The sequence below is a fragment of the Callithrix jacchus genome, chromosome 9, assembly GCF_049354715.1.
Source record: "Callithrix jacchus isolate 240 chromosome 9, calJac240_pri, whole genome shotgun sequence".
In the NCBI taxonomy this organism is placed as follows: domain Eukaryota; kingdom Metazoa; phylum Chordata; class Mammalia; order Primates; family Cebidae; genus Callithrix; species Callithrix jacchus.
The window spans coordinates 10,473,933-10,497,723 of NC_133510.1; the positions used below are offsets into that span (position 1 = coordinate 10,473,933).

General features: G+C 43.6%; 1 protein-coding gene and 1 long non-coding RNA gene across 3 annotated transcripts; both read right to left on the bottom strand.

Moving 5' to 3' along the window:
• Positions 1–577: 577 nt before the first annotated feature.
• Positions 578–2,647, bottom strand: LOC144577832 (uncharacterized). Its single transcript, XR_013522451.1, has 4 exons — positions 2,529–2,647; positions 2,350–2,387; positions 1,508–1,557; positions 578–1,218 (listed from the first exon to the last, which is right to left on the bottom strand). It is a non-coding gene; the product is annotated as an uncharacterized LOC144577832 (long non-coding RNA).
• Positions 2,648–4,133: 1,486 nt separating this feature from the next.
• DDX47 (DEAD-box helicase 47) lies at positions 4,134–20,833 on the bottom strand. 2 transcript variants are annotated; one of them, XR_013522450.1, is made up of 12 exons: positions 20,725–20,833; positions 19,966–20,059; positions 12,626–12,814; positions 12,282–12,353; positions 11,952–12,070; positions 11,317–11,388; positions 10,669–10,785; positions 9,982–10,128; positions 9,313–9,450; positions 8,231–8,301; positions 6,830–6,973; positions 4,134–4,690 (listed from the first exon to the last, which is right to left on the bottom strand). XR_013522450.1 is itself a non-coding variant. In XM_002752126.6 (12 exons), exons 1-12 carry the CDS (start codon positions 20,809–20,811, stop codon positions 4,559–4,561), a joined length of 1,368 nt encoding a protein of 455 aa, XP_002752172.3. In that variant the 5' UTR covers positions 20,812–20,833; the 3' UTR covers positions 4,134–4,558. The 2 variants fall into 2 exon arrangements, 1 of the variants encoding a protein (XP_002752172.3); XM_002752126.6 differs by having other exon boundaries at positions 6,830–6,959.
• Positions 20,834–23,791: the final 2,958 nt, after the last annotated feature.

A 23,791-nucleotide genomic window follows, 5' to 3' on the forward strand; every position in this document is an offset into this window, starting at 1 on the left:
GTACCATGAAGCCACTGTTATTGCGACTGCATACAATGAATACTGTATCAATCGGTTTTATGGTTCAGATGAGAAATAAGGAGACATTTCTCTGGACTGACATCACATGACTATTCCACGATACTCCTTTTATTAAGTCACATCTGGGGTGGGGAAGATTGTTTTGAAGCTCACCGTTTCTTAAATCAGAAATGTAGGACAAAGGAGCTGTACCAGGAAGGGAACAGCAGAGGGATCAGGGACCTCGTTCCCCACTACTAAATCTAGAGCCTTTGGTATCTTGACTGCAAAGGCAATTTACATCTCATTTAAGAAAATGACACTTTAACGTTCTTCTATACTTCTAGCAATACCTATTCAAACATTTCTCAAGACCCATCTCCTGTCTTCTCCACACTTTGTAACTAGTTCTCCCCACAATTTCTATTCCATAATTGCAACCTTAAACCCCACAGCACGTAGCAGAGTCCACAAGGATGCCCCGTACTGGGCTGAATAATGTCCCACAAAAAGTCATGTCTACCCATGTATTAGTCTGTTTTCACACTGCTGATAAAGACGTACCTGAGACGGGGTAATTTACAAAGAAAAAGAGGTTTAATGGGCTCACAGTTCCCCATGGCTGGGGAGGCCTCACAGTCACGGTGTAAGGTGAAAGTCCCATCTTACGCGGCGGCAGGGAAGAGCGAATGAGAGCCAAGCAAAAGGGGGAACCCCTTATGAAACCATCAGATCTTGTGAGACTAATTCGCTACCATGAGCACAGTATGGGGGAAACCACCCCCATGATTCAATTATCTTCCACTGAGTCCCTCCCACAATACATGGGAATTCTGGGAGCGACAATTCAAGATGAGGTTTGGGTGGGGAAACAGCCAAACCATATCAACCCAGAACCTCGGGTGACCTTATTTGGAAATAGGATCCTTGCAGATGTAATTAATTAAGATGAGGTCATGCTGGATTAGGGTGAACCCTAAATCCAATAACTAGTATCCTTATAAGAAGGCCTTGTGAAGACACAATGATACACGGGGCAGAAGGCCATGTGCGGATGGAGACAGGGATGGAGTCATGTTGCTACAGCCAAGAAACACCAGGGACCACAGGCAAGCAGCGGCGATGCTGGCTAAGCAGCCAGGAAGGACTCTTCTCTAAAGGCGTCAGATGGAAATGGCCCTGCCCACACCTTCATTTTGGACATCTTAAAATCCGGGACTGTGTGAGAGAGAATACATTTGTTGTTTTGAGCCACCCAGTTCCTGGTACTTTGTTTCAGCAGTCCTAGGATGTAAAAACACACTTCTATAAGGGTTTCGGCAGCACGACCTCACTGTCTCACCTCAGAGGACAGGGCAGGGCAGCCCAGGAATGGCCAACAGAGCACACCTACACGCCTTGCTTTGATTTACTGGTGGATCACATTCGTCTCTGTGCCTCCTGCCCTTTGCAATGGCATCTGTGCTTTTTCTGCATAGGGTTCTATGCTCTGGATCTGTTAACATACCTGAAGACACGGTGTCCACATTTCTTTCATTAATGTCCTTTCTTCCCGTCCTAGCAAAGCATAATTGCATACATACATCAGAGACAGCAGTTAAGCTCTGGAGCAGTTGTTCTTAACCTTTTAGTCTGCCCAGAAATATGCATATTCCTCAGGGGTCCACAAACCCCAGGCCAGAGACCACTGCCTAGGTGGAAAGGTCAGACGTCCCTGAGGATGGTTCCAATCTCTCCTTCCTACGCCGCACTGGTCCACCAATCCCATTTCAACTTGCTTCTGAAGTCCTCCACCGAGCTGAAACAGCACCCATGGGCTGCCTCAAGGTAGACTGCTATCCTAAGCCACCCCGGAGAGTCCCAACAGGAAAATACAATGTTACTGGAGAATTAGCCCCAAGTGGGAGGCACAACTCATAACAAATAGGAGCAAGTCCGGCCCGCTCAACCATTTGCCTCCCTATTCTGGTACCTTTTCTCCTTTCCTTTTCCTTATCGTCTCCTGACTCCTCTAAATTATCCTTCACACAAAGGTACCATAACAGGCAGCAATGAAATTCAGAGCAAACAAAACAACAAATATGTCATGCACGGTACTTCAGTTCATTGCAAATGCCTTGCCCACAGGTGTCCATTTTAGAATGCTTCTTTGGTAAAGACACTCCGTGATGGTATCTGCAAAGATCCTGCAATGAACAGCCTACCCCAGACTACCACAGCGCATTCTATTGCCGTGTAATCTTTACTTTGCATCACATACTCTGACTTAGATGGATATGGAAAGTTTCTTTTCTGCCAAACTTCGTTCCAATCTTAATCCATCCAAGTGATTCTTTAGACTCTCTTTACCTTGGTTCTGCCACTCCAGACACACTCTTCTAGTGAAACTGTTACAGACAACAAAAAGTATTAGGCATCTTCTGATGTGTAAACATCCTCAGAACTGTTCATGATTGGGAATTTCAAAGTTGTTTCTGAATTCCAGCAACCCTCCCCAGTCATCCAGCCCCTAGAGTCCCAATGCTTACCTCCTCCCCTGGAACTGAGGCCCCAGCTCTACATCTCCTGCATCACCTAAGAGATGGGGACAAAAACGGTGAGTGGCCAGTGGGCACCAACGACAAGTGGATGAAATCAGGTCTTAGAATTACATTTCTGATGCATATTGATTTTACTCTTGTCACCTGGGGATAAGAGTCTACATAAGAGGCTGGGTGGCCGGGCACAGTGGCTCATGCCTGTAATCTCAACACTTTGGGAGGCCAAGGTGGGCGGATCATGAGGTCAGGAGATTGAGACCATCCTGGTCAACAAGGTGAAACCCCATCGCTACTAAAAATACAAAAACCAGCTGGGCGTGGTGGCGCCTCAGCTACTTGGGAGGCTGAGGCAGGAGTGTACAGTGTGACTAGGCTGGAGTGCAGTGGCATGACCTCAGCTCAGTGCAGTGTGACTAGGCTGGAGTGTGGTGGTGTGACCTGCAGCCTTGCCCTCCCAGGCTTGTGATCCTCCCGCCTCAGCCTCCTGAGTAGCTGGGACTAGAGGCACACACCATCACTTCTGTTTAGTTTTTGTATTTTTTGTAGAAATGGGGTCTTGGCATGTTACCCAGACTGGCCTTGAACTCCTGAGCTTAAGAGAGCCGGAGGTTGGAGTGTTGAACCAGGGAGCCGGAGGTTGGAGTGAGCCGAGGTCACTCCACTGCAATCCAGCCTGGCAACAGAGTGAGACTCCATCTCAAAAAAAAAAAAGGGGTTGGGTGCAGTGGCTCATACCTGTAATCCCAACACTTTAGGAGGCCAAGGTGGATGGATCTCTTAAGCTCAGGAGTTCAAGGCCAGTCTGGGTAACATGCCAAGACCCCATCTCTACAAAAAATATAAAAACTGAACAGGAGTAATGGTGTGTGCCTCTAGTCCCAGCTACTCAGGAGGCTGAGGCGGGAGGATCACAAGCCTGGGAGGTCAAGGCTGAAGGTCACACCACCACACTCCAGCCTAGTCACACTGCACTGAACTGAGGTCGCACTCCAGCCTGGGTGACAGCAAGACTGTCTCAAAGAAAAAAAAAAGTCGCTGGGCACAGTGGCTCATGCCTGTAATCCCAGCACTTTGGGAGGCCAATGCAGGTGGATCACAAGGTCAAGAGATCAAGACCATCCTGGCTAATACGGTGAAACCCCATCTCTACTAAAAATATAAAAATTAGCTGGGTGTGGTGGTGCATGCCAGTAGTCCCAGCTACTCAAAGGCTGAGGCAGGAAAATCGCTTGATCCCGGGACACAGAGGTTGCAGTGAGCTGAGGTCATGCCACTGCACTCCAGCCTGGAGACAGAGTGAGACTCTATCTCAAAAAAAAAAAAAAAGAGCCTACATAAGAAACCAGTCTTCCTAAGTACCTGCTTAACTGAGGGAACAAAGGAAATAAATCTATTTAGGGATTGTCTTACTGATGGACTTTGCTCCATCTGCAAAAAAAGCACAACCTCCTTTTAAGTAGGACTTCCCTTTCAAAGCCATTAGGACAACCAATGAATTCGCCATGAAACCAATACTTCTTAGCTACTAACAAGATATTACTTAAATCTATAAGGCCCTTCAATACCAATGCCTTCGAGCGAGGAGTTTGAATCTTTTTAAAATAATATTTAAATTTATTGTTTCACGTTAGTTTGAATAAAGCGTCAAGATAGCTTAAATATCATTTACAGATGTCCAGGCTTCTTTCCAATTACAAGTTATGGGTATCATCAACCTCATCCTGGACCTGCAGCTAAAACAGGCAAAAGGTCTGTGTGACAGAAGAGCACATCCTACTCATGTCATGAGCAAGGAATCAAAGTTGAAGGACGGCAAAGGTCTTGACATCAGCGCCATAAGAACTATTCTGCAGTAACGGTACTCCAACCCAGAATGGGGAAGAGTACTGAGTGAGTCAGGCACATTTGGGACACAATTCTGACAGATTTCAGTCTCCAGATCTCTGTTGGAGCAGGTTTCATTCTCTTCTTCAGTTCTCTTTCACGGAACAGCAGAACTTGAGCCTTCATAGAACTGATTAACGGCCTTTCCGCTTCTTCATTTTTCCTCCAGCCACCTTGTTCCTGACACCAATAGCACCCTCTGTATCGTCGTTATCTCTGGCATCCTCTCGCGAGCGTTTCTTCTTTTCTCCATGCTCCCTTAACTCCTACAAGAAAAAGGAGGATGGGATTGAAAACGAATTACTGGCCCTGAAGGGAACACATGCTCGTCCCCTCTCCTTAAGCTGAAGTATCAAGTAACTCCCTGGTTCCTGACATTAGCAAAGGAATGAGACTGGACTCCAAATATATAAAGATGTTAACCTTATTAGTAATCAAAATGTGAACATTCAAATAATAAGGTTTTATTTTCACATGGCAGATTGGCAAAGACTTAAGAGAAGGGTAATCCCCAGTACTGGCCAAGGTGAAGAAAATTCACATATATTGTCACTTATAGTGCAATCTGCTATAGCTTTCCTTGGTCTGGTGTTGGGGGGGATTTGGTGTTCTGTATGAATCAGATTTTAACTGTGTATATCCCTTGGCCCACCAATTCTACTTCTAGGGATTTATTCTAAAGGAGTAAGTACGCAAAGCTGTATAAAGCAGGATGTTCAAGACTGTGCCAAAGCAGAAAAAAAACTGGAAAAAAGCATAAGCACCCATGAATGCAAGTGTTTCATACACATGATAGAATTCTTTCTAGCCATTAAGAAACGATCACATGGATCTATATTTGTTGAAACAGAAAAATGTTAATCCTATGTAATTAGATAAAGTCTAATTGTGGCTAAGAAAGAAAAGGAGCCAAATGCTATCAATGGTTTTCTGTGGGGTATGGTTCACCTTTTCACTTACTACTTTAATTCTTCCTGTATTTTCTTGATGTTTTTCCCCGATGCACATGTACTATTTTTATAAACAAAAATACCAAACCAAAAAATCCTATCTGGGTAGAATAAAAACCAAATCTGTAACTCAGCTACTCCAAAAGCAACCCATGGGCAAAGTTTTTGCATCCCTCAGACTAGAACTGCAGAAAGCAGGCAGCATTTCCAAGGTTTTCCTCTAGAATCTTCTCATCACCACTGCTACTGTTGCTGCTGTACAGTGTGAGTATCCCTTGTCTGAAATGCGTGGGACCACTAGTTTTTCAGATTTCAGATTTTCTCTCATTCTAGAATATCTGCAGATACATAATGAAGTATCTTGGGGATGGGACTCAATTCTAAATACATATATATATATATATATATATATATATATACATACATAGAGAGAGAGAGAGAGAGAGAGAGAGGTGCAACCTCCACTTCCCGGGTTCAGCAACTTCCTGCCTCAGCCTCCCGAGTAGCTGGGATTACAGGCATGCACCACCATGCCCAGCTTATACAATATTTTTAATAATTTTGTGCATTAAAAAAGTTTTGACTGTGATGGTAACCTGTCACATGAGGTCAGGCATGGAATTTTCAACGTGTGGCAATCCTTTTGGCATTCAAAAAGTTTTGGGTCACCGGACACAGTGGCTCATGCCTGTAATCCCAGCACTTTGGGAGGCCAAGGCACGTGGATCACCTGAGGTCGGGAATGCAAGACCAGCCTGACCAACATGGAAAAATCCTGTCTCTACTAAAAATACAAAATTAGCCAGGCATGGTGGTACATGCCTGTAATCCCAGCTACTTGGGAGGCTGAGGCAGAAGAATTGCTTGAACCCAGGAGGCAGAGGTTGCAGTGAGCCAAGGCTGCACCACTGGACTCCAGCCTGAGCAACATGAGCAAAACTCCATCTCAAAAAAAAAAAACTTTTGGATCTTGGTTTTGGATTTCAAATTTTTGGATTAGGTATGATCAGCCCTTACTAGTAACTATGTAGCTTACATTGGCTTATCTGGTGCTCATAAAACCCCATAAGGTATTCAAGGCAAGTGTTATTCCCAATTTACAGGTGAGAAACTGATTCTGATGCTGAGAAATTAGGCAAATTTCCCAAGCTCACCCAGTTCACACAGCTAGATCTTCTGACTTCAAGCCCAATGAATGATCTCACCACATGTGACACATGAACAGTGGCTGCGAACGGGGTCACTCTGGTTAGACTGAGGCCAAACCCTGATTCAACCACTCGTTGTATGGTCTGATGCAGACTACCTACCAGCTGTACGCCTTAGTTTGCTCATCTTACATCTGGAATAAAATAATACCCAGCTTCCGCAGTCTCTTACAAGGGTTAATATAATAAAGTGGCCCACAGTTAACACTGTTTGCACAGGCACTGCTGAGAAAAGAGACTTGCATACCATTCGGGCAAATCTCTGGGCTTCAGTCACACGTTCCGTCAGCATCATAACCTCATCATCCTGTGTCGGAAAGACTGGTAGTTTCTTCCCAATTAAGTGTTCTATGCGCTGGAAGAGCTCCACGTCATACCTGAGGAAGGAAAACTGCACAGCTTTGGTTGCCTGGTTATGTAAATGTCTGTCCATTCACAATTTACTATTATATGATACAACGCAATATGAGCCATAGGTTTAAACATTATTGAACATGTTATTTCTTTTCTAAATATTGGTTAAGAGCAATCTCTGTGCACAGCCAATTCGAAAATCACTTAAGGGAGGCTAGGCATGGTGGCTTGCACCTGTAATCCCAATGCTTTGGGAGGTCAAAGCAGGAGAATCACTTGAGTCCAGGAGCTCCAGACCAGCCTGGACAACATAGTGAGATACCATCTCTATGAAAAATTAGAAATCAGCCAATCGTGGTGGCATGTGCCTGTAGTCCCAGCCACTCAGGAGGCTGAGGCACAAGGACCACTTGAGTTTAGGAGTTTGAAGCTGCAGTGAGCTATGATCAAGCCACTGCACTCCAGTCTGGGCAACAGAGTGAAACCTTGCCACTTACAAAAAACAAAGACAGAAAATTGGCTGGGCAGGTGACTCGCACCTGTAATCCCAGCACTATGGGAGGCTGAGGCGGGCAGATGGCTTGAGGTCAGGAGTTTGAGACCAGTCTGGCCAACATGACAAAACCCTGTCTCTACTAAAAATACAAAAAAGGGCCACGTGTGCTGGCATGTATTTGCGGTCCCAGCTACTTGGGAGGCCAAGGTGAGACAGGAGGCTGCTTGAGCCCAGGGGGTGGAGGGTGCACTTAGCCAAGATTGCACCACGGCACTCCAGCCTAGGCAACACAGCAAGACCCTATTTTTAAAAAAGCAAGCAAGAGAAAGAGAAGAGAGGAGGGGAGGGGAGGGGGGAAGGGAAGAGGAAGGGGAGAGGGAGAGAGAAAGAAAGAAAATCACTGAAGGTATTTAATCACAGAACAGCCTTGGGTACATAAAAATTTGTTCCTTAAAAAACAAAAAGAAAGACAAAAAAAAACTTTGTTCCTTAAAAAAAAAAAAAATCAGAAATAGTTGTTCTAATGCTTTCTGAGTTGACAGGAAGGCAATTGCTCTCCAGCTCTAGGTACCATTCTCCATGCCACATACTACACTAGATCTTTTACATATATTATCTCCAATCTTCACCAAAACCCTGATAGACAGGTATTATTATTCCCATCTTTCAACTCCTTCTTCCTCATTTTCAGTATGAAAGTGATTAGTGTAGCAAATAATAGCGTTAGGTTCCCAGCCAGTGGCTCAAAAGTTCTCTCTTTTCTCTACACCGCTCCGCCCCTAAAGCTGATTTACTTACTGTGTGACAAAAGTAATAGCCTTTCCGGAGCGCCCGGCTCTAGCTGTACGACCTACTCGATGGATGTAATCCTAAAACAAAAAGTGTAAATAAATTCAAGTTATATGGATTATAAGTTAAAAAAAAAAACCTCCCTATGCAAAGTCTTGCTGCAAAACCTTTGAAGGAAAATAGATTCATGTTGTAACACAGAGAAGATAAACAGCCCAGGGAATTTGTTGAGACAAATCTACTTCATCTTTTTTATTCTCTTTGCAGCACAAAATTGATCCAACGCTTTCCCTTCTTTTATAGAAAGATAAATCTACAAAGCATATCTACGTGGTCACGGGCTACATGGTAATTTTAAAAGACAGCACTGGATCTCAAGGCAGACCTGGGTAACAGCTCTGGGCTACCACCGGCCAGTCACACAATGACCTGCAAATCACATAACCTCTCTGAACCTTTGTTTCCACCTATTGAACAGGAATAAAAATACATGCCCAAATTAGAGTTGTTAGAAAAATCAAAGGAGAGAGCACCTTGTCTCCAGCAGAAAAACACGAAGACAAGAGACACACCAGTTCTCATCCAGGGGTGATTCTGTCATCCTCAAGGGACACTGGTAATAAACATCTGGAAATATTTCGGATTAAAACCAGTGGAAGAGTGTGTGATGCTGCCGTTTAGTGGGCGGAGGCCAGGAATACTGCTTGGAATCCTTCAACTCAAAGAACAACCCCCGCAACAAAGAATGGGATAGTATAAAATGTTCATAGTGCCAAGGCGAAGGAACTGTGATACGCCAAGAACTGCAGGCTGTCATTCTCAAGAAACAACAGTGACCTAGATCAGTATGTGGCGCACCTGCCTCTTTTGACTACGAGGATCTAACAACTCTCCTTGGCTACCCCCTTCATATGTACTAATGTTACATGCACAGGCCTGTGCATGGTGATGAGAATGAACAAATCAAGGGCTTTCTCGTTTTTTGATGCTTAATCAGGAACAAAAAACTGCTGTAACTAAGGAAAGACAGAAGACATTCCATTAAGAAATACACTTTAGGACTGGAAAGGCAAGTTAGGAAGAGGACTCACCTTGGAATGGGTAGGAATGTCAAAGTTGACAACTACATCTACATGAGGTATGTCCAAACCTCGGCTGGCAACGTCAGTTGCTAGAAGAATGGAACGGGCCTTGGCCTTAAACTTATTAAGGGATCCTAGGCGCTTACTCTGAGATAATGAAAAAGAAATGTTGGACAACTTAACATACGTTTTGGGATACAAAACACAAAACACACAAACACAAGAACAAAGAGGCATACATGTTTTAAAAAAGTTTTTTTCCCACTAAGTTTTCAATGGGGCTTCAAGGGACGAAACAGAAATACGGAAGCAACAAAAATAAGTAAGACTCAACAAAAAATATGATACAAAAAAAAAGCATAGTTTGAAATGAAAGAAGGGTAACTGGGAAATAATTTATTAATGTTTTTAGAGACCGGAGTCATTATTATCACTAGGGCTGAATAAATCAACTCAACAGCTTGCAAACCAGACAGTTACATATGAAATATTCTAATGGAAGCCTCCTGCTACCCTGAAAGAAGAAAGCAAGGATCTAGGGCAACACTTCAAAGCCCATAATTACAATTATGGAAACAGGCATTGATGCCCTATGTCCTTACCGTACAAATCTACTGTTAGGAGGTTTATGTCACTCACGCCACCAGTGCACGGCTGATGACGACGAAGAATCCTTACCTGACTCATCTGTCCATGGAGGGGGATGGCAGTGAATCCAAGATTTCGCAGTAGCAAAGCTGTTCTCTGGGTATTGTTACAGGTGCTGCAGAATATCATAAAGGAGTTTCCAGCCAATTCATTTAGAATATAAACCAGGTAGGTATCCTAAGTTACAAACCCAAAACAATAAATGTAATTGAACCTGGGAGAAAGGATTAGAGACCTGGCATAGGTAAAAGACTACGCCTATAGTTGTTTCTCAATTATCCAGACCCCCAGCTGCCAGCTTTCCAATCCTTAACCAGCATTACCATCTGTGTGAACCACGTACTCCCCACACAGCCTGAAGGCAAGCAGGAGATCTATACTGAGCAAACAGGAGAAGTCATTATATCAAAGCACAAAACCAGGGGCTTCATCCTAAATAAAAGCTACATAATAAGCAGACAGAGAAAAAATTACCTCAAGGATGGGGATGGGAAGGAATTATATGATTAAATCACAACTTCAGTATTGTGGTTTAATGTGTTGTGAATTCCTGGAATGTCTGGCTTATCGGCGATAATACAAGCATGAGATGCACTCTAAAGCAGACGGGACGCCAATCTGCATCGCAGCTCTTAGCTAATCAGGAGTTGACACGTTTTCAGAGGCTTTGGTGAAAAGAAGAGGGAGAGGCAGGAATGATGAAAGCAAACACTTCACCTTGAATTTAGAGGGAATAAAGATATAATATTGCTGTAATTTTTCAACTGTCTGGTATTTAGAGGAAACGGCACATTTCACAGGATTCTTCAGAGCTGCTCGCTGAAGTTTTTGCACCTGAAGGAAGAAAATCCAGAATAGCACACTGATGCCTAAACACTCTTTATTTGTGATATGGTTTGGCTTTGTGTCCCCACCCAAATCTCATGTCGAATTGCAATCCCCACGTGTCATGGGAGGGACCTGGTGGAAGGTGACTGGATCGTGGAGGCGGATTTTCCCCATGCTGTTCTCATGATAGTGAGTTCTCACAGTTTCTGACGGTTTTAAAGTGTGGCACTGCCCCCACCTCCTGCCGCCACGTAAGACGTGCCTTGCTTCCCCTTTGCCTCCTGCCGCCATGTAAGACGTGCCTTGCTTCCCCTTTGCCTTCTGCCACAACTGTAAGTTTCCTGAGGTCTCTCCAGCCATGTGGAACTGCGAGTCAATTAAATCTCTTTTCTGTGTAAATTACCTAGTCTCAGATCGTTCTTTATAGCAGTGTGAAAACGGAGTAAAGCAACTTATTTTTACTTATTGTTATTATTGTTGTTACTGTTTATGTGTCAATTCTCATAAAGAAGAAACAAAAGTCCTAGCAAATTTCACCTTCTTGGTCATGGTGGCAGAGAAGAGGAATGTTTTCCGATCTCGAGGAATCACTTTGAGGATCTTGTCAACCTAAGGCACAACGGGGAAAAGATGCCAATGTGACATTCAGACCGGAAGACCAGAAAATCCTCCAGGCAGTGAAGGAGGTAGACACTAACAAACCAATGTATCACTGTGACGATTTGAGACTCGAAAATAATTCGATTCAGCTAAGGTTTACTGAATGTTTCCTATCCGATACCCTGCCAGACACATAAAAAATACCTTTCTGAGAAAAGAATAGTATAAATTAGTAGACTGGAGCTAATCTAACAGAAAAGTCGATATTAATCAACTAAGTAAGCTGGGAGTAGAGGGTCATCAAAAAAAATGAAGATATTTCACGGTGTATGTCAAGGTCTAAATTAAATGAAATGGAAAAGAAAATCTGGTTTTGATATTTCCCATTTCTGGCGTCAGAGCCAGACTATATCCTAAAGATAAGAGGGTGCTCAGTAAATGCAACTTGAAGATTATCAAGAATAAAACTCATACTGATGCAATGTTCTACACAAAACAAGTGGGCACTGAACCAAATTTTGAAACAGGAACTCTGAGATGCTCTAAGAGGAGGAACGGAACTGAGAGCTCACCTCTGTCTCAAAATCCATATTCAGTATTCGGTCGGCCTCATCCATGACCAAGTATTTGAGAGCTCTCAAGTTGAAACCTTTCGTGTTTTCCAAGTGGTCAATCAGTCGACCAGGAGTTGCTACCAAGAGAGGTTGAGGAGAAACAGTGATGTTTTAGAACAGGTCAAAAAACAAATAAATAAAGTTATCTGCCCCACCCCACAGCTCTCCACCAAATTTAACTTAAGAAATTAAAAAATTTCACAGGGTTACAAAGTCTTTCTATCCAACACTGATAGATTTTCGCCAATTCATCACTGCCAATGTCTTTTACCTCTGTCAGTTACTCACCTATTATTATATGTGGTTTTTTTGCAAGGGCCAAAGATTGAGACATTGAATCAATTCCACCTACAATTACAGCTACAAAGAGAGAAAGAACACAGAGACGAGATCCTTAATTTTTTTCCACAGTCCACTGAATATCTTTTAAAGCCAATGCCAGAGTTCTACTTAAATTTGCTCTTCCCATACAATTCATACTCTTCCCAAAGCTATAATACAACATTAGCTCTTTAGGTCAACAAATGATGCTAGTAACACTTTACTCCATTTTCTTTTCACACTCATTATTCACTTGTAATATAAGCCCCTACAAACTACAACCCAGGATCCCTTCCCTCTCAGACACTTACCACTCTGCACTCCAATAGAGGACCCCAGGGCTTCAAACTGCTCTGAGATCTGAAAGGCCAGCTCCCGAGTCGGGGTGAGAACTAGGGCAAACAAACGCTGCGGGGTCTCCAGCAGTGCATTGAGAATGGGCAAAGCAAAGGCGCCTGTTTTTCCAGAGCCAGTTTCTGCCAGCCCAATGATATCACGACCTAGAAGAAAAAGAAAACATTCAACAGCCAAGAAATTCTCTCTGCACTACTTCTGTGTTTTCTACGGAGACACGATGCTGGGCACAAAATAGACTCTGAATAAATACCTGATGAACTGGGGAGAGAGAAAGGCTGAACACAGAAAAGACATGGTCTCTCTCTTGGATAAGCTCAAAACCCAGTGGTGAGACAAACATACATATGCATTATAATGTGATAAGAGTTTTAATATAAGCCCCTACAAACTACAGTGAGAACACAAGGAAAAGAGTAACTACTGCCCAGAAGAGTTAGAAAAGGCTAACAGAGGTGATGAGTGAGTTAAACCTGGAAGTAAGCAGAGAAAGGAAGAAAGGGTTATTCCTTTAAGAGGGAAGAGAATTAAGGCTTCACAGAACACAGCATGCATAGTTAGGCCAAGAAGTGCATAGTTGGCCGGGCGCGGTGGCTCAAGCCTGTAATCCCAGCACTTTGGGAGGCTGAGGCGGGTGGATCACGAGGTCAAGAGATCGAGACCATCCTGGTCAACATAGTGAAACCCCCGTCTCTACCAAAATAATACAAAAAATTAGCTGGGCATGGTGGTGCGTGCCTGTAATCCCAGCTACTCAGGAGGCTGAGGCAGGAGAATTGCCTGAACCCAGGAGGCGGAGGTTGCGGTGAGCCGAGATCGCGCCTTTGCACTCCAGCCTGGGTAACAAGAGCGGAACTCCATCTCAAAAAAAAAAAAAGAAGTGCATAGTTAGGCTGAGAAGTGCAATGTGGCTGGAAAACAGAAGTGTTAAGGGAGAAAGAAGAATGAGGCTAGAGTTTTGATGCTTTCCTATAAGAGAGAATTGAAGGATTTCAAACAGGGAATATCATGATCAATATTACTTTTTAGGATGATAAACTCTAGGCCTGATGGTAAGGAGGAGCCAAAGAACTTAACAGTGCATGCCATTTACTGCTGCTTCTCAGGGAAGAATGCTCTAAGCAATTCTTTTTTTCTTTTTTTGAAACGGAGTTTAGCTCTTGTTACCCAGGCTGGAGTGCAATGGCGTGATCTCGGCTCACCGCAACCTCCTCCTCCTGGGTTCAGGCAATTTTCCTGCCTCGGCCTCCTGAGTAGCTGGGATTACAGGCACGCGCCACCATGCCCAACTAATTTTTTGTAATTTTTAGTAGAGACAGGATTTTACCAGGTTGACCAGGATGGTCTCGATCTCTTGACCTCGTGATCCACCCGCCTCAGCCTCCCAAAGTGCTGGGATTACAGGCTTGAGCCACCGCGCCCGGCCCTCTAAGCAATTCTTTAAGAATAGGTCACCGCTGTGTGTTATCACCACTCAAGCCACCATTTACAAGACTTGAAAATTAACTCCTGAGTCAAAAGCACCATCTCCAGGCTGGCTGCAGCCCGTGAGGTAGCTACGCACTGCAACAGCGTCCAGTGAGAATGCTCCCTATTAAATCATGGCCCCACAGTTGCTGCTCCTGTTCTATGCCTGTGTTACTGCTGAGAAGTCTTCTTTGCCTAGAAAACAATCCTATAATAAATAAATCCCTTTTCCCTGACATAACCTAAACATGACTTACAATTTGAAATGACTTCAATGACCAGAACAAGGAAAACCAAGGCTCAACTGACAACTGAGGCCAGGCATGAGCACAGGGACCAGTGAGATTCAGAAACTAACAAAAGGAAATGTGAGTGACACACACATTTTTAGTGCGGGACACTCAAAAGCCAAAAACTGAGATGCAGGCAACAGAAAAATTAGTCCTGGTGAGGAAAATAAGGACTCCGGTTTCCACATAGGGAACTCGAAACTTAAGGTTCCTGCAATAAACTCAAAGAGATATGTCTAAAAATCATGGGAGCCATGAGTGTCCTACCACTGGTACTCCCTCAGGGACAGATGCTTCAGAATCATCTATGAGGCTTACGTGTGTGTGTGTGTCTGCCCAGTCCCATTCCTGGAAATTCTGATTCAGTAGGTCTTGGCTGGGGGCTAGAAATCTCTATTTAACAACAAAAAAGCTCCACAGATGATTCTGATGAATACAGACTCACTTTAAGACAGGCTTTAAGGTTGAGGGCTGAATAAGAAATGTTACATAATGTTTCAGAGTAAGAAAAAAAGATAAAGACAGAATCAATACTGTAAGGCAAAGGGAAAGGAATCAGAAGAGACTGAGAAAGAATAGCTAGAAAGACAAGAGGAAAATGCTGTCTTGAAATTTTTAAGCAGGAAGACAGCTTCCAGCAAGAAGAGTGATTAGTAGTGTTCAGTGACACTGACCAAGTAGAACAGACTTGTAAAATCCATCTCTTAATCAGTTAAACCAGGATCTGCCATGCCAGATCAGACAACAGTGTGATATGGCTTGGCTCTGTGTCCCCACCCAAATCTCATCTTGAATTGTACTCCCATAATTTCTACATGTTATGGGAGGGACCCAGTGGGAGATAATTTGAATCACGGAGGCAGTTTCCCCCTACACTGTTCTAGTGATAGTGAAAAGGTCTTACAAGATCTGATGGGTTTTATCAGTGGTTTCTGCTTTTGCATCTCTCTCATTTTCTCTTGCCGCCACCATGTAAGAAGTGCCTTTGTCTCCTGCCATGATTCTGAGGCCTCCCCAGCCACAAATGGAACTGTTAGTTCAATTAAACCTCTTTTTCTTCCCAGCCTCAGGTATATCTTTACCAGCAGCATGAAAATGGACTAATACACAGTGTATCCTAGTGAATTCTATCCTTTAGCCTTCTTTTCATTAACATCAGTGTTTCCCATTCAAAAGCAAATGCAGAAATGTGAAATCCAAGTCAAACCAGATAATGGACTGATTTTTTAAAGATTATAGATGCAAATGACAATCCAGGAATAAAATGTCTCACTCATCTACTTATTTTCATGTTCTCCAGTGGCAGGGCAGGTAACAGTGAATGGCAACAGCATCCACCTATCTGAGAAATAAAGGTCAATGTAAGTAAATGATTCCCAAAGCTTTTTATTCCTCAGCCCCTAGGGGATACTGCCACCCCTGCCTGTGTAACACAATACACCTTCGGGAACAGGGGGCAGGGGAGCTAGGGTTTGTCCTTTTTTGTCAAGAGAAATCTTAACATTTCAGAAGAAAGGAGTACATAAGAAAGATTTAGGGAAGTAAAAGAGCTAAAGTTGCTTGATTCATGAAGCAGTAAGCACCGCTTGCTGCCCACAGCTGAGGCCTGCACTGCTTTTAGTTTTTTAATGAGTCCGTCAGAGCAACCCTCAGTTTGTGAAACTGATATTTTTCTATGTCATTTCCTTTCCTTCCCTCTGAAGAAGTCGCTAAGCCTTTTCAGTGTTTATACCTGTAGAGAATAGACCAGAATGCATAAACTCCGTAAGAGCAGAATAAATTTTGTCATATAGATCTGCCACATTGCTAGCACTGAATTAAGTGCTCACTATACAGCAGCCATTAATAAACTGAAATTCTTTGAGGACAACTCTAAGTGATCTCAAACTGATAGAAACAGATGGTGTCTCACTATGTTGCCCAGGCAGGTCTCAAACTCCTGGCCACAAGCAATCCTTCCACCTCAGCCTCCCAAAGGGCTGGGATTACAAGCATGAACCACCATGCCCATCAAACAATTTTCCATCTCTTGATAGTAACACACTTTGATGCGGGTCCATTAACAGAGGTTTTTCGAGCTATAAGATTCTATGTTCAAATTCCAGCTCTGGCAATAATTAGTTATGTGACTCTAGCCAAGGGACTTAACCCCCTGAGTCTCAATTTCCACACGAATAAAACAATCAACCCTACCTACTGTTCTGGATTGTCACAAGGTTTAAGAACAGCAGACAATCTGGGCTCAGGAACTTTGCAGAAACTGAAAATGTCATTAGTCCCACATTAAAATGTACAAGTTATTTTAAGCAACAAAAACAAACACTAGAGTATTTGAATCGTTTGCTTAGAGGCAGAATCTATAGATTCAAATGAAGCATTTATAAACTACTCATTAGAATGAGACAAACCCAAGAATAAGAAAAAAGACATTTTCCATGGTGATCATTTCTGCCAGTTCCTAGGAATCTTCGACTGACCCCTCCCTATTCTTTTCTGCAACAAATTTAAACTTACGGCTGAAAAAATTAGAATGATTTTAGGATTATTACCAGCTATTTTGACTCCTTCTTCTCACCTATGCTGTAGGGCAAACTGGAAAAGTTAAAATCCATGAACCCTTCTTGCTATTTTAAAGTAGCACTGGGCCACTGATATTTCTTTCCCACCACCTGCCTTTGAACGGTCCTTATCCTCCAAATTTCTCTACACAAGTTGGACGTGTTTCCTAGCCCCTCCTTGAGACACTTTCCCTTCCCTAGTTTGTGTGAACCCATACTCGAATGATTTTCTTTTCTTTTTTTTTTTTTTTTTTTTGAGACGGAGTTTCGCTCTTGTTACCCAGGCTGGAGTGCAATGGCGCGATCTCGGCTCACCGCAACCTCCGCCTCCTGGGTTCAGGCAATTCTCCTGCCTCAGCCTCCTGAGTAGCTGGGATTACAGGCACGAGCCACCACGCCCAGCTAATCTTTTGTATCTTTAGTAGAGACGGGGTTTCACCATGTGGACCAGGATGGTCTCGATCTCTTGACCTCGTGATCCACCTGCCTTGGCCTCCCAAAGTACTGGGATTACAGGTTTGAGCCACCGCGCCCGGCCACTCTCATGATTTCCAACGCTCTACTGACTCTTCCGATCTTCCTCTGTCATCTTCTGGCCTCATTTGCCAATCTAACCCATTTCTAGCCTCAGTTATAATCGCTCTTTGGACACAGTCTCTATATCCAGTTCTGGCCTCTTGATCAAGTTCCAATCCCAAAATTCCAACTGTCTATTTTTTTCCTATTTTATTGTCCCCCAGTTTTATTGACAAAAAAATTATAATATACTTATGATATCCAATGCAAAGTTTTGAGATATGTATACTCTGTGAAGCGATTAAATCAAGCTCATTAACATATCTGTCACCTCACATCCGTGTCATCTTTGTGGTGGGAACATTTAAGATCTACTCTCCTAGCAATTTTCAAATATACAAAACATTATGATTAACTGTAGTCACCACGCTATTCAACAGATCTTCAGAACTCATCCATCCTGTCCAACTGAAACTGTACCCTAAGCAACATTTCCCCATTCCCTTCCCGCAGTTATCAACTCTAGCTCATTGATATCCAAAATCAATGACTTCCAACTGAATTCAGCTTTCCTGAATTCTTCCCCCTGCTCCCCTCTGGTATCAGTGATACACCAATAATATGCCCCAAACATATAGCCTAGAAACTGGGCAATAATCTTACATTTTCTCCACCCCTTCCTTGCCTTCTACTTTACTGGTTATATAATCATGATTCTTTTTCTAACATTTTCTCTTTTCATTCTACCACCACCCTACCCATTATTTTTTGCTAAAATCATTTGAATGACACTGGCTTCCCAGACTCCAATCTCTTGTCTCTAATGATCTTTCACAGCTATGAGATTAATCTTCCAAGAGTACAACTCTAAATCCTTAATCTCTAAAAATGCTCCACTGCCTATGAAACAAAGACCAAATTCCTTGACCCAGCACTCAAATCCTTCATAATCTGGCCCCAATCACCTTACTAAATTTTTCACCACTCTGTTAAGTACTTGCAAATCTCCATACATGCCCATGTTTTCCAGACTGGCTTTTTTCATGCTATTCCCTATGCCTAGAAAGTCCTCCCCTCCCCTCATATCTGAATGTCTAAATCCTTCTAAATTCAGTCTTCAAGGTTCAGCTCAAATGTCCTCCCAACCTCCCTGGCCAAAAATAAAATGAAATAAATCTTCTCTAATCCATCCCAATTAGAAGTAATCTCTTCTCCCTCAGTGCACCCTGAATGTAACTTTCTTAGGTCCCCATTCAACTTGTAATAAATTTATAATTATCTCTTTATTAGAATATAGATTCTTGGGGAAGACAGTTCACCTCCAGTGCATTACATTTACACCAAATAGTAACTATTAATGGAAGGAGCAAATGCAGTTTTGCAGAGTAAGCCTAACCCCTTTTCCACATGACAGTTCTTCAAATCATTACATTTTTCAATTATTATAAATAAGCAATACATTAATTACTAATAATAATTATAGCTTACATTAATCACTAATATAGTAATTAATACAATAATAGCTATATTAATACTAACAATAATTAGCCACATTGACTACTCTTATAATAAGAGCTAAGATTACATTCACTTTCTCTGAAGATCTTAATAGATTTCAGTTAACTAACACCTCTGAGTCTCTTTTATCACCTACTCTAATCCTGTAAAGTTGGTACTTTAGGAATCTAAGAGCACGATTTGACTTCTACTCCTGTTAAAGTCCATCCATGTACGGCCAGGTGTTGTGGCTCATGCCTGTAATCCCAGCACTTTGGGAGGCCAAAGCAGGCAGACCGCTTGAAGTCAGAAGTTCCAGACCAGCCTGGCCAACATGCTGAAACCCCATCTCTATGAAAAATACAAAATTAGCCAGGCATACTTGGGAGACTGAGATGGGAGAGTTGCTTAAACCCAGGAGGCAGAGGTTGCAGTAAGCCAGGATCACACCACTGCACTCCAGCCTGGGCTACAGAGTGAAACTCTGTCTCAAAAACACTCCATCTTAAAAAAAAAGTCTCAAAAATAAAAAAGTTCATCCTATTGGTTTCAGTTCCACTAGCCATCCATCAGCGCTTTAACCATTCTTTTACAAATCTGATAAGCATGGCTCACAGCAAGAACTCTCAACTCAAGACACACACATGTGTTCCAGGAATCCTTCCCTGCCTAAGTGTGCACCCACTGATGCATAAAGTCTACCAAGATTGTCGTTAATATACTTTAATCCAGGGCTTCCTTAAAGTCAGCATCTGTGGCAGAGAACAAACCCTTTCAGCTATTAAGACAGAAAGTAAGCTCAGTAAAACTGTAGAATGCCATTTTCAAATACCATTACCCAAACCTTGTACATTTAGCGACCACATCCTCATTTCACTTGAAGTATGCAGTATGCAAGCAACGGCTTTCAAAAGGGGTATCTAATTGAGATAACTTTATATTAAATCTGTACGAGGTCATACAACCTACCTTGTAAGGCCAAAGGAATAGCTTCAATCTGGATCTTTGTGGGTTTTGTCCAACCCAACTGGTCACAAGCTTCACACAATACATCGGTCACACCCTTAGAATTCAGAAAAATACATCTTAGCCAAGAACAGCACACACCTACCTCCCTCCTACTTAACTGACTTTGACAGAACCATCAAGTACAATGCTTATACTTGATTTAGAACCTATTTACTGTGCATCTCAGATCCTACTCTTTATAACATGAGACAGTAGCTCAAGACTTAACGAACACTTTGTACTCACCAAGGCCAAGGCCAAATGCTTTACATGTATCATCTCACTGAATTGTCACAACAATTCTGAGAGGTAAGTACTTTTACTACCCCCAATTTACAGATGTGAAAAGAGAAGCACAGAGAGGTAACAATTTGTCTATAGTAAGAGACTGGGTCAAAATTCAAATCTGGTTGGTTCCTCTGACTCCAAAGCTCCAACTATAGAGACCAGTTCCCCATATGTACAACCTCCTGGACACATACAAACGTTGCCACACTAAACTGCAGAACAGGGCAAATAGGGGCCCTGAGAGCCCACGAGCCCTCTCACCACCCAAACTCGGAGTAAGCCCGGAACCCGGCCCTCTGAAATTCTGGGGGAAAACCCAAGCTAGGCCCCGAGATGCTTTTGTACACTATCAGAGCGAGGTCTAAGGTAACTGGGGTATGCCTGAGCCTGACACCAGAGTATATAAAGGAAGCCAGCATCACCCAGTCTCACCAGGTCTTTAAATGTTTTAGTTTCCTCCTCTTCCACCACCGGCTGGGGCTCTTCGGTCGGAGAATCGTGCTCCTCGGATGCTGCCATCTTGCCCGAGGTCTCCGGAAGTGGGTCTGCGGCGCGCGGGATGCCGGGAAATGTAGTTTTAGTTCTCCCCGGTCGGTGTGCTCTGGGCGCCCCCTGCGGGCTTGCAGAGATTTGCACCCGTCCGCTAGACGGGTGGGGCCCAGTGGAAATGCAGCTCAAAATTAGCGGTGGATATGAGCGCGTAGGCTTGGGGAATAGATCCGAGTGCAGAAGGGACTGATCACCAGGAAATCCAGTTGACCTTTAGGTCCCTCTTAAAGAGCATTCCCTACGTGTGTCGCCAGTTACGTCTCTCACTTTTCTAACCATAGAATTTGGAACGGATTGGTATCACAATACTATTTTTTTCATTATTTCATTAATTTATTCGAACATGTTGAGAACCTACCATATGCTAAGTTTATGCTAGATACCTAGTGAACAGGACAGTGACCTCTGCCCTCGTGGAGAAAAAGAAGACAGATCATAAATAAGCTATCACAAACCATTTCAAATTGTGAAAAGTGGCTGGGTGCGCTCACGCCTGTAATCCCAGCACTTTGGGAGGCTGAGACAGGCGGATCACTTGAGGCCAGGAGTTCGAGATCAGCCTGGGCAACATGGTAAAACCTCATTTCTACAAAAAAATACAAAAATCAGCCTGGCATGCATGGTGGCATGTGCCCAGCTACTTGATAAGCTGAGGTTGTGGGATCACTTGAGCCCAGAGGTTGAGGGTGCAGTGAGCCAAGATGGTGCCACTGCACTCCAGCCTGGGTGACAGGGTGAAATCCTGTGTAAGTAAAAATGACAGAGTAACCTGGGGAGGGTGGGTTGTGGGGATAACTGTGAGACTGGGAAGGCCTCTCTGAGACAATGATTTTGAGCTAAGACCTCACTGAGGAGCAGGAGAAAATGCTGTAAGAGCCCAGGAGATAATTATTCCAGAGTAAGAGAATTACAAGTACCAAGACCATGAAGCTACTGAGGCTATTTGGGAAAGCAGCAAATTCAGAGCTGTATGTTGCATGCCCCATGGCCAGCAAGTGCCCTCCCATGGCCTGTCACTCGGGCCTCACACTGTGCAGGGTGCTTATTGCAGCCTTATTCCTGAGGATGGGAAGTTGGAGGCAATCTGGTGCCCGTCACTGGGAAAATGCATGTTAAAATGTGAACATGGTGTCTACAAACATGCCCTTAACAATATGATTAGATCTCAAAGTGCTGAGTGAGAAAAGCATAAAATACATCAAGTATATTAAAATATAGGCCCACAGATATCACATTCTGCTAAAACACATCCAACAGAAGATTCTTGAAATATTTTAGAATGGTTGCCTGCGGAGGGAGAGTAATTAGAATAAATTTGGGAACTGGGAATAAAAAAAACTAAGTATAAAAGAAAATAGGCTGGGGAAGGGGGCTCACACCTGCCATCCCAGCACTTTGGGAGGCCAAGGTGGGTGGATCACTTGAGGTCAGGAGTTTGAGACCAGCCTGGTCAACATAGTGAAACCCCGTCTCTACTAAAAATTAGCTGGGCTTGGTGGTGTGCACCTGTAATCCCAGCCACTCAGAGGGCTGAGGCAAGAGAATCCCTTGAACCCAGGAGGCAGAGGTTGCAGTAGGCCATCAGTCCATTGCACTCCAGCCTGGGTGACAGAGCAAGACTCCATCTCAAAATAATAATAATAATAAATACACAAAGCAAGAGAGGGGACTTTGTGATGCCAGTGTGCTTGGCCTGAGAATCGTGATGAACTCAACTCAATATGCCTGCTGTCTTTCCCACCACCACACCAAAAAAAAAAAAAAAAAATCCCTGATTTAGGCATCACAGTGGTGTCTGTGACAACAAAAAGGGTAGGGTTCAGTGAGAAAAGTGGGCTCAGCTCAGACCCTGCAGGGCCCCATGGAAAAAGGTCTGGGATTTGGGTGTTAAAATGCAAATCCCAGACCTTTTTCTCTCTTAGATTAGGGGTCCCCTTGGACTGGTGCAGAGGGAAGCCACTGGGGGGTTAGAGCAGGGAAGAGACATGGTCTACATGTTGAAAATATTCCTCTAACTCTCTGTGGAGATAAGCTGTAGAAAGAGTGGGAAAAGGAGACCATCTAAGGCAGTGGCCCCAACCTTTTTGGCACCAGGGACTGGTTTCATGGAAGATAATTTTTCCACCGAGTTGGGGCAGGGATGGTTTCAGGATGAGTCAAGTCCATTACATTAATTGTGCCCTTTATTTCCATAATTATAATATTGTAATATATATTGAAATAATTATACAACTTGCCATAATGTAGAATGAATGGGAGTCCTGAGTTTGTTTTCCTGCAACTAGATGGTTCCATCTGGGGGTGATGGAGACAGTGACAGATCACCAGGCAATAGATTCTCATAAGGGACAGGCAACCTAGATCCCTTGGGATAGGGTTTGTGCTCCTAAGAGAATCTAATGCCACCACTGATTTGACAGGTTGTGGAGCTCAGGTAGTCATGCTTGCTCACCTGCTTGCTGCTCACCTCCTGCTGTGCAGCTCGGTTCCTAACAGGCCACAGACTGGTACCAGTCCACGGCCCGGAGGCTGGGGACCCTGATCTAAGGGAGAAGGGATGGTCTTCATACCCCTGGCTCTAAGCACAGGGCCTGGCAAAAAGTGGATGCTCTGTAAATGCTGCCTGGCTGAAGTAAAACTCAGCAAAGTGTTGGGATCAGGAACCCCAGCAGACCAGGGAGGGCTTCACTGTTTGTTTTTTAGGGAGTGAGGTTTTTCCGTCTTTAAGATTACACTCTTGGCCGGGCACATTGGCTCAGGCTTGTAATCCCAGCACTTTGGAGGCCAAGGTGGGTAGATCACTTGAGGTCAGGAGTTAAAGACCAGCCTGACCAACATGGTGAAACCCCATCGCTACTAAAAATACAAAAATTAGCTGGGCATGATGGTAGGCGCCTGTTATCCCAGCTACTCGGGAGGCTGAGGCAGGAGAATCACTTGAACCTGGGAG

Bases quoted from the DNA above. Each gene is read 5' to 3' on its own strand.
- DDX47 (XM_002752126.6), bottom strand. From the start codon at position 20,811: ATGGCAGCATCCGAGGAGCACGATTCTCCGACCGAAGAGCCCCAGCCG. The intron at 12,815-19,965 runs GTAGGTTGTATG...TTTTTCTTCTAG, and splicing joins TATTCCTTTGGCCTTACAAG to GTCGTGATATCATTGGGCTG. The intron at 4,691-6,829 runs GTATGCAAGTCT...TTTTTCTTGTAG, and splicing joins CCCAGAGATTTGCCCGAATG to GAGTTAAGGGAGCATGGAGA.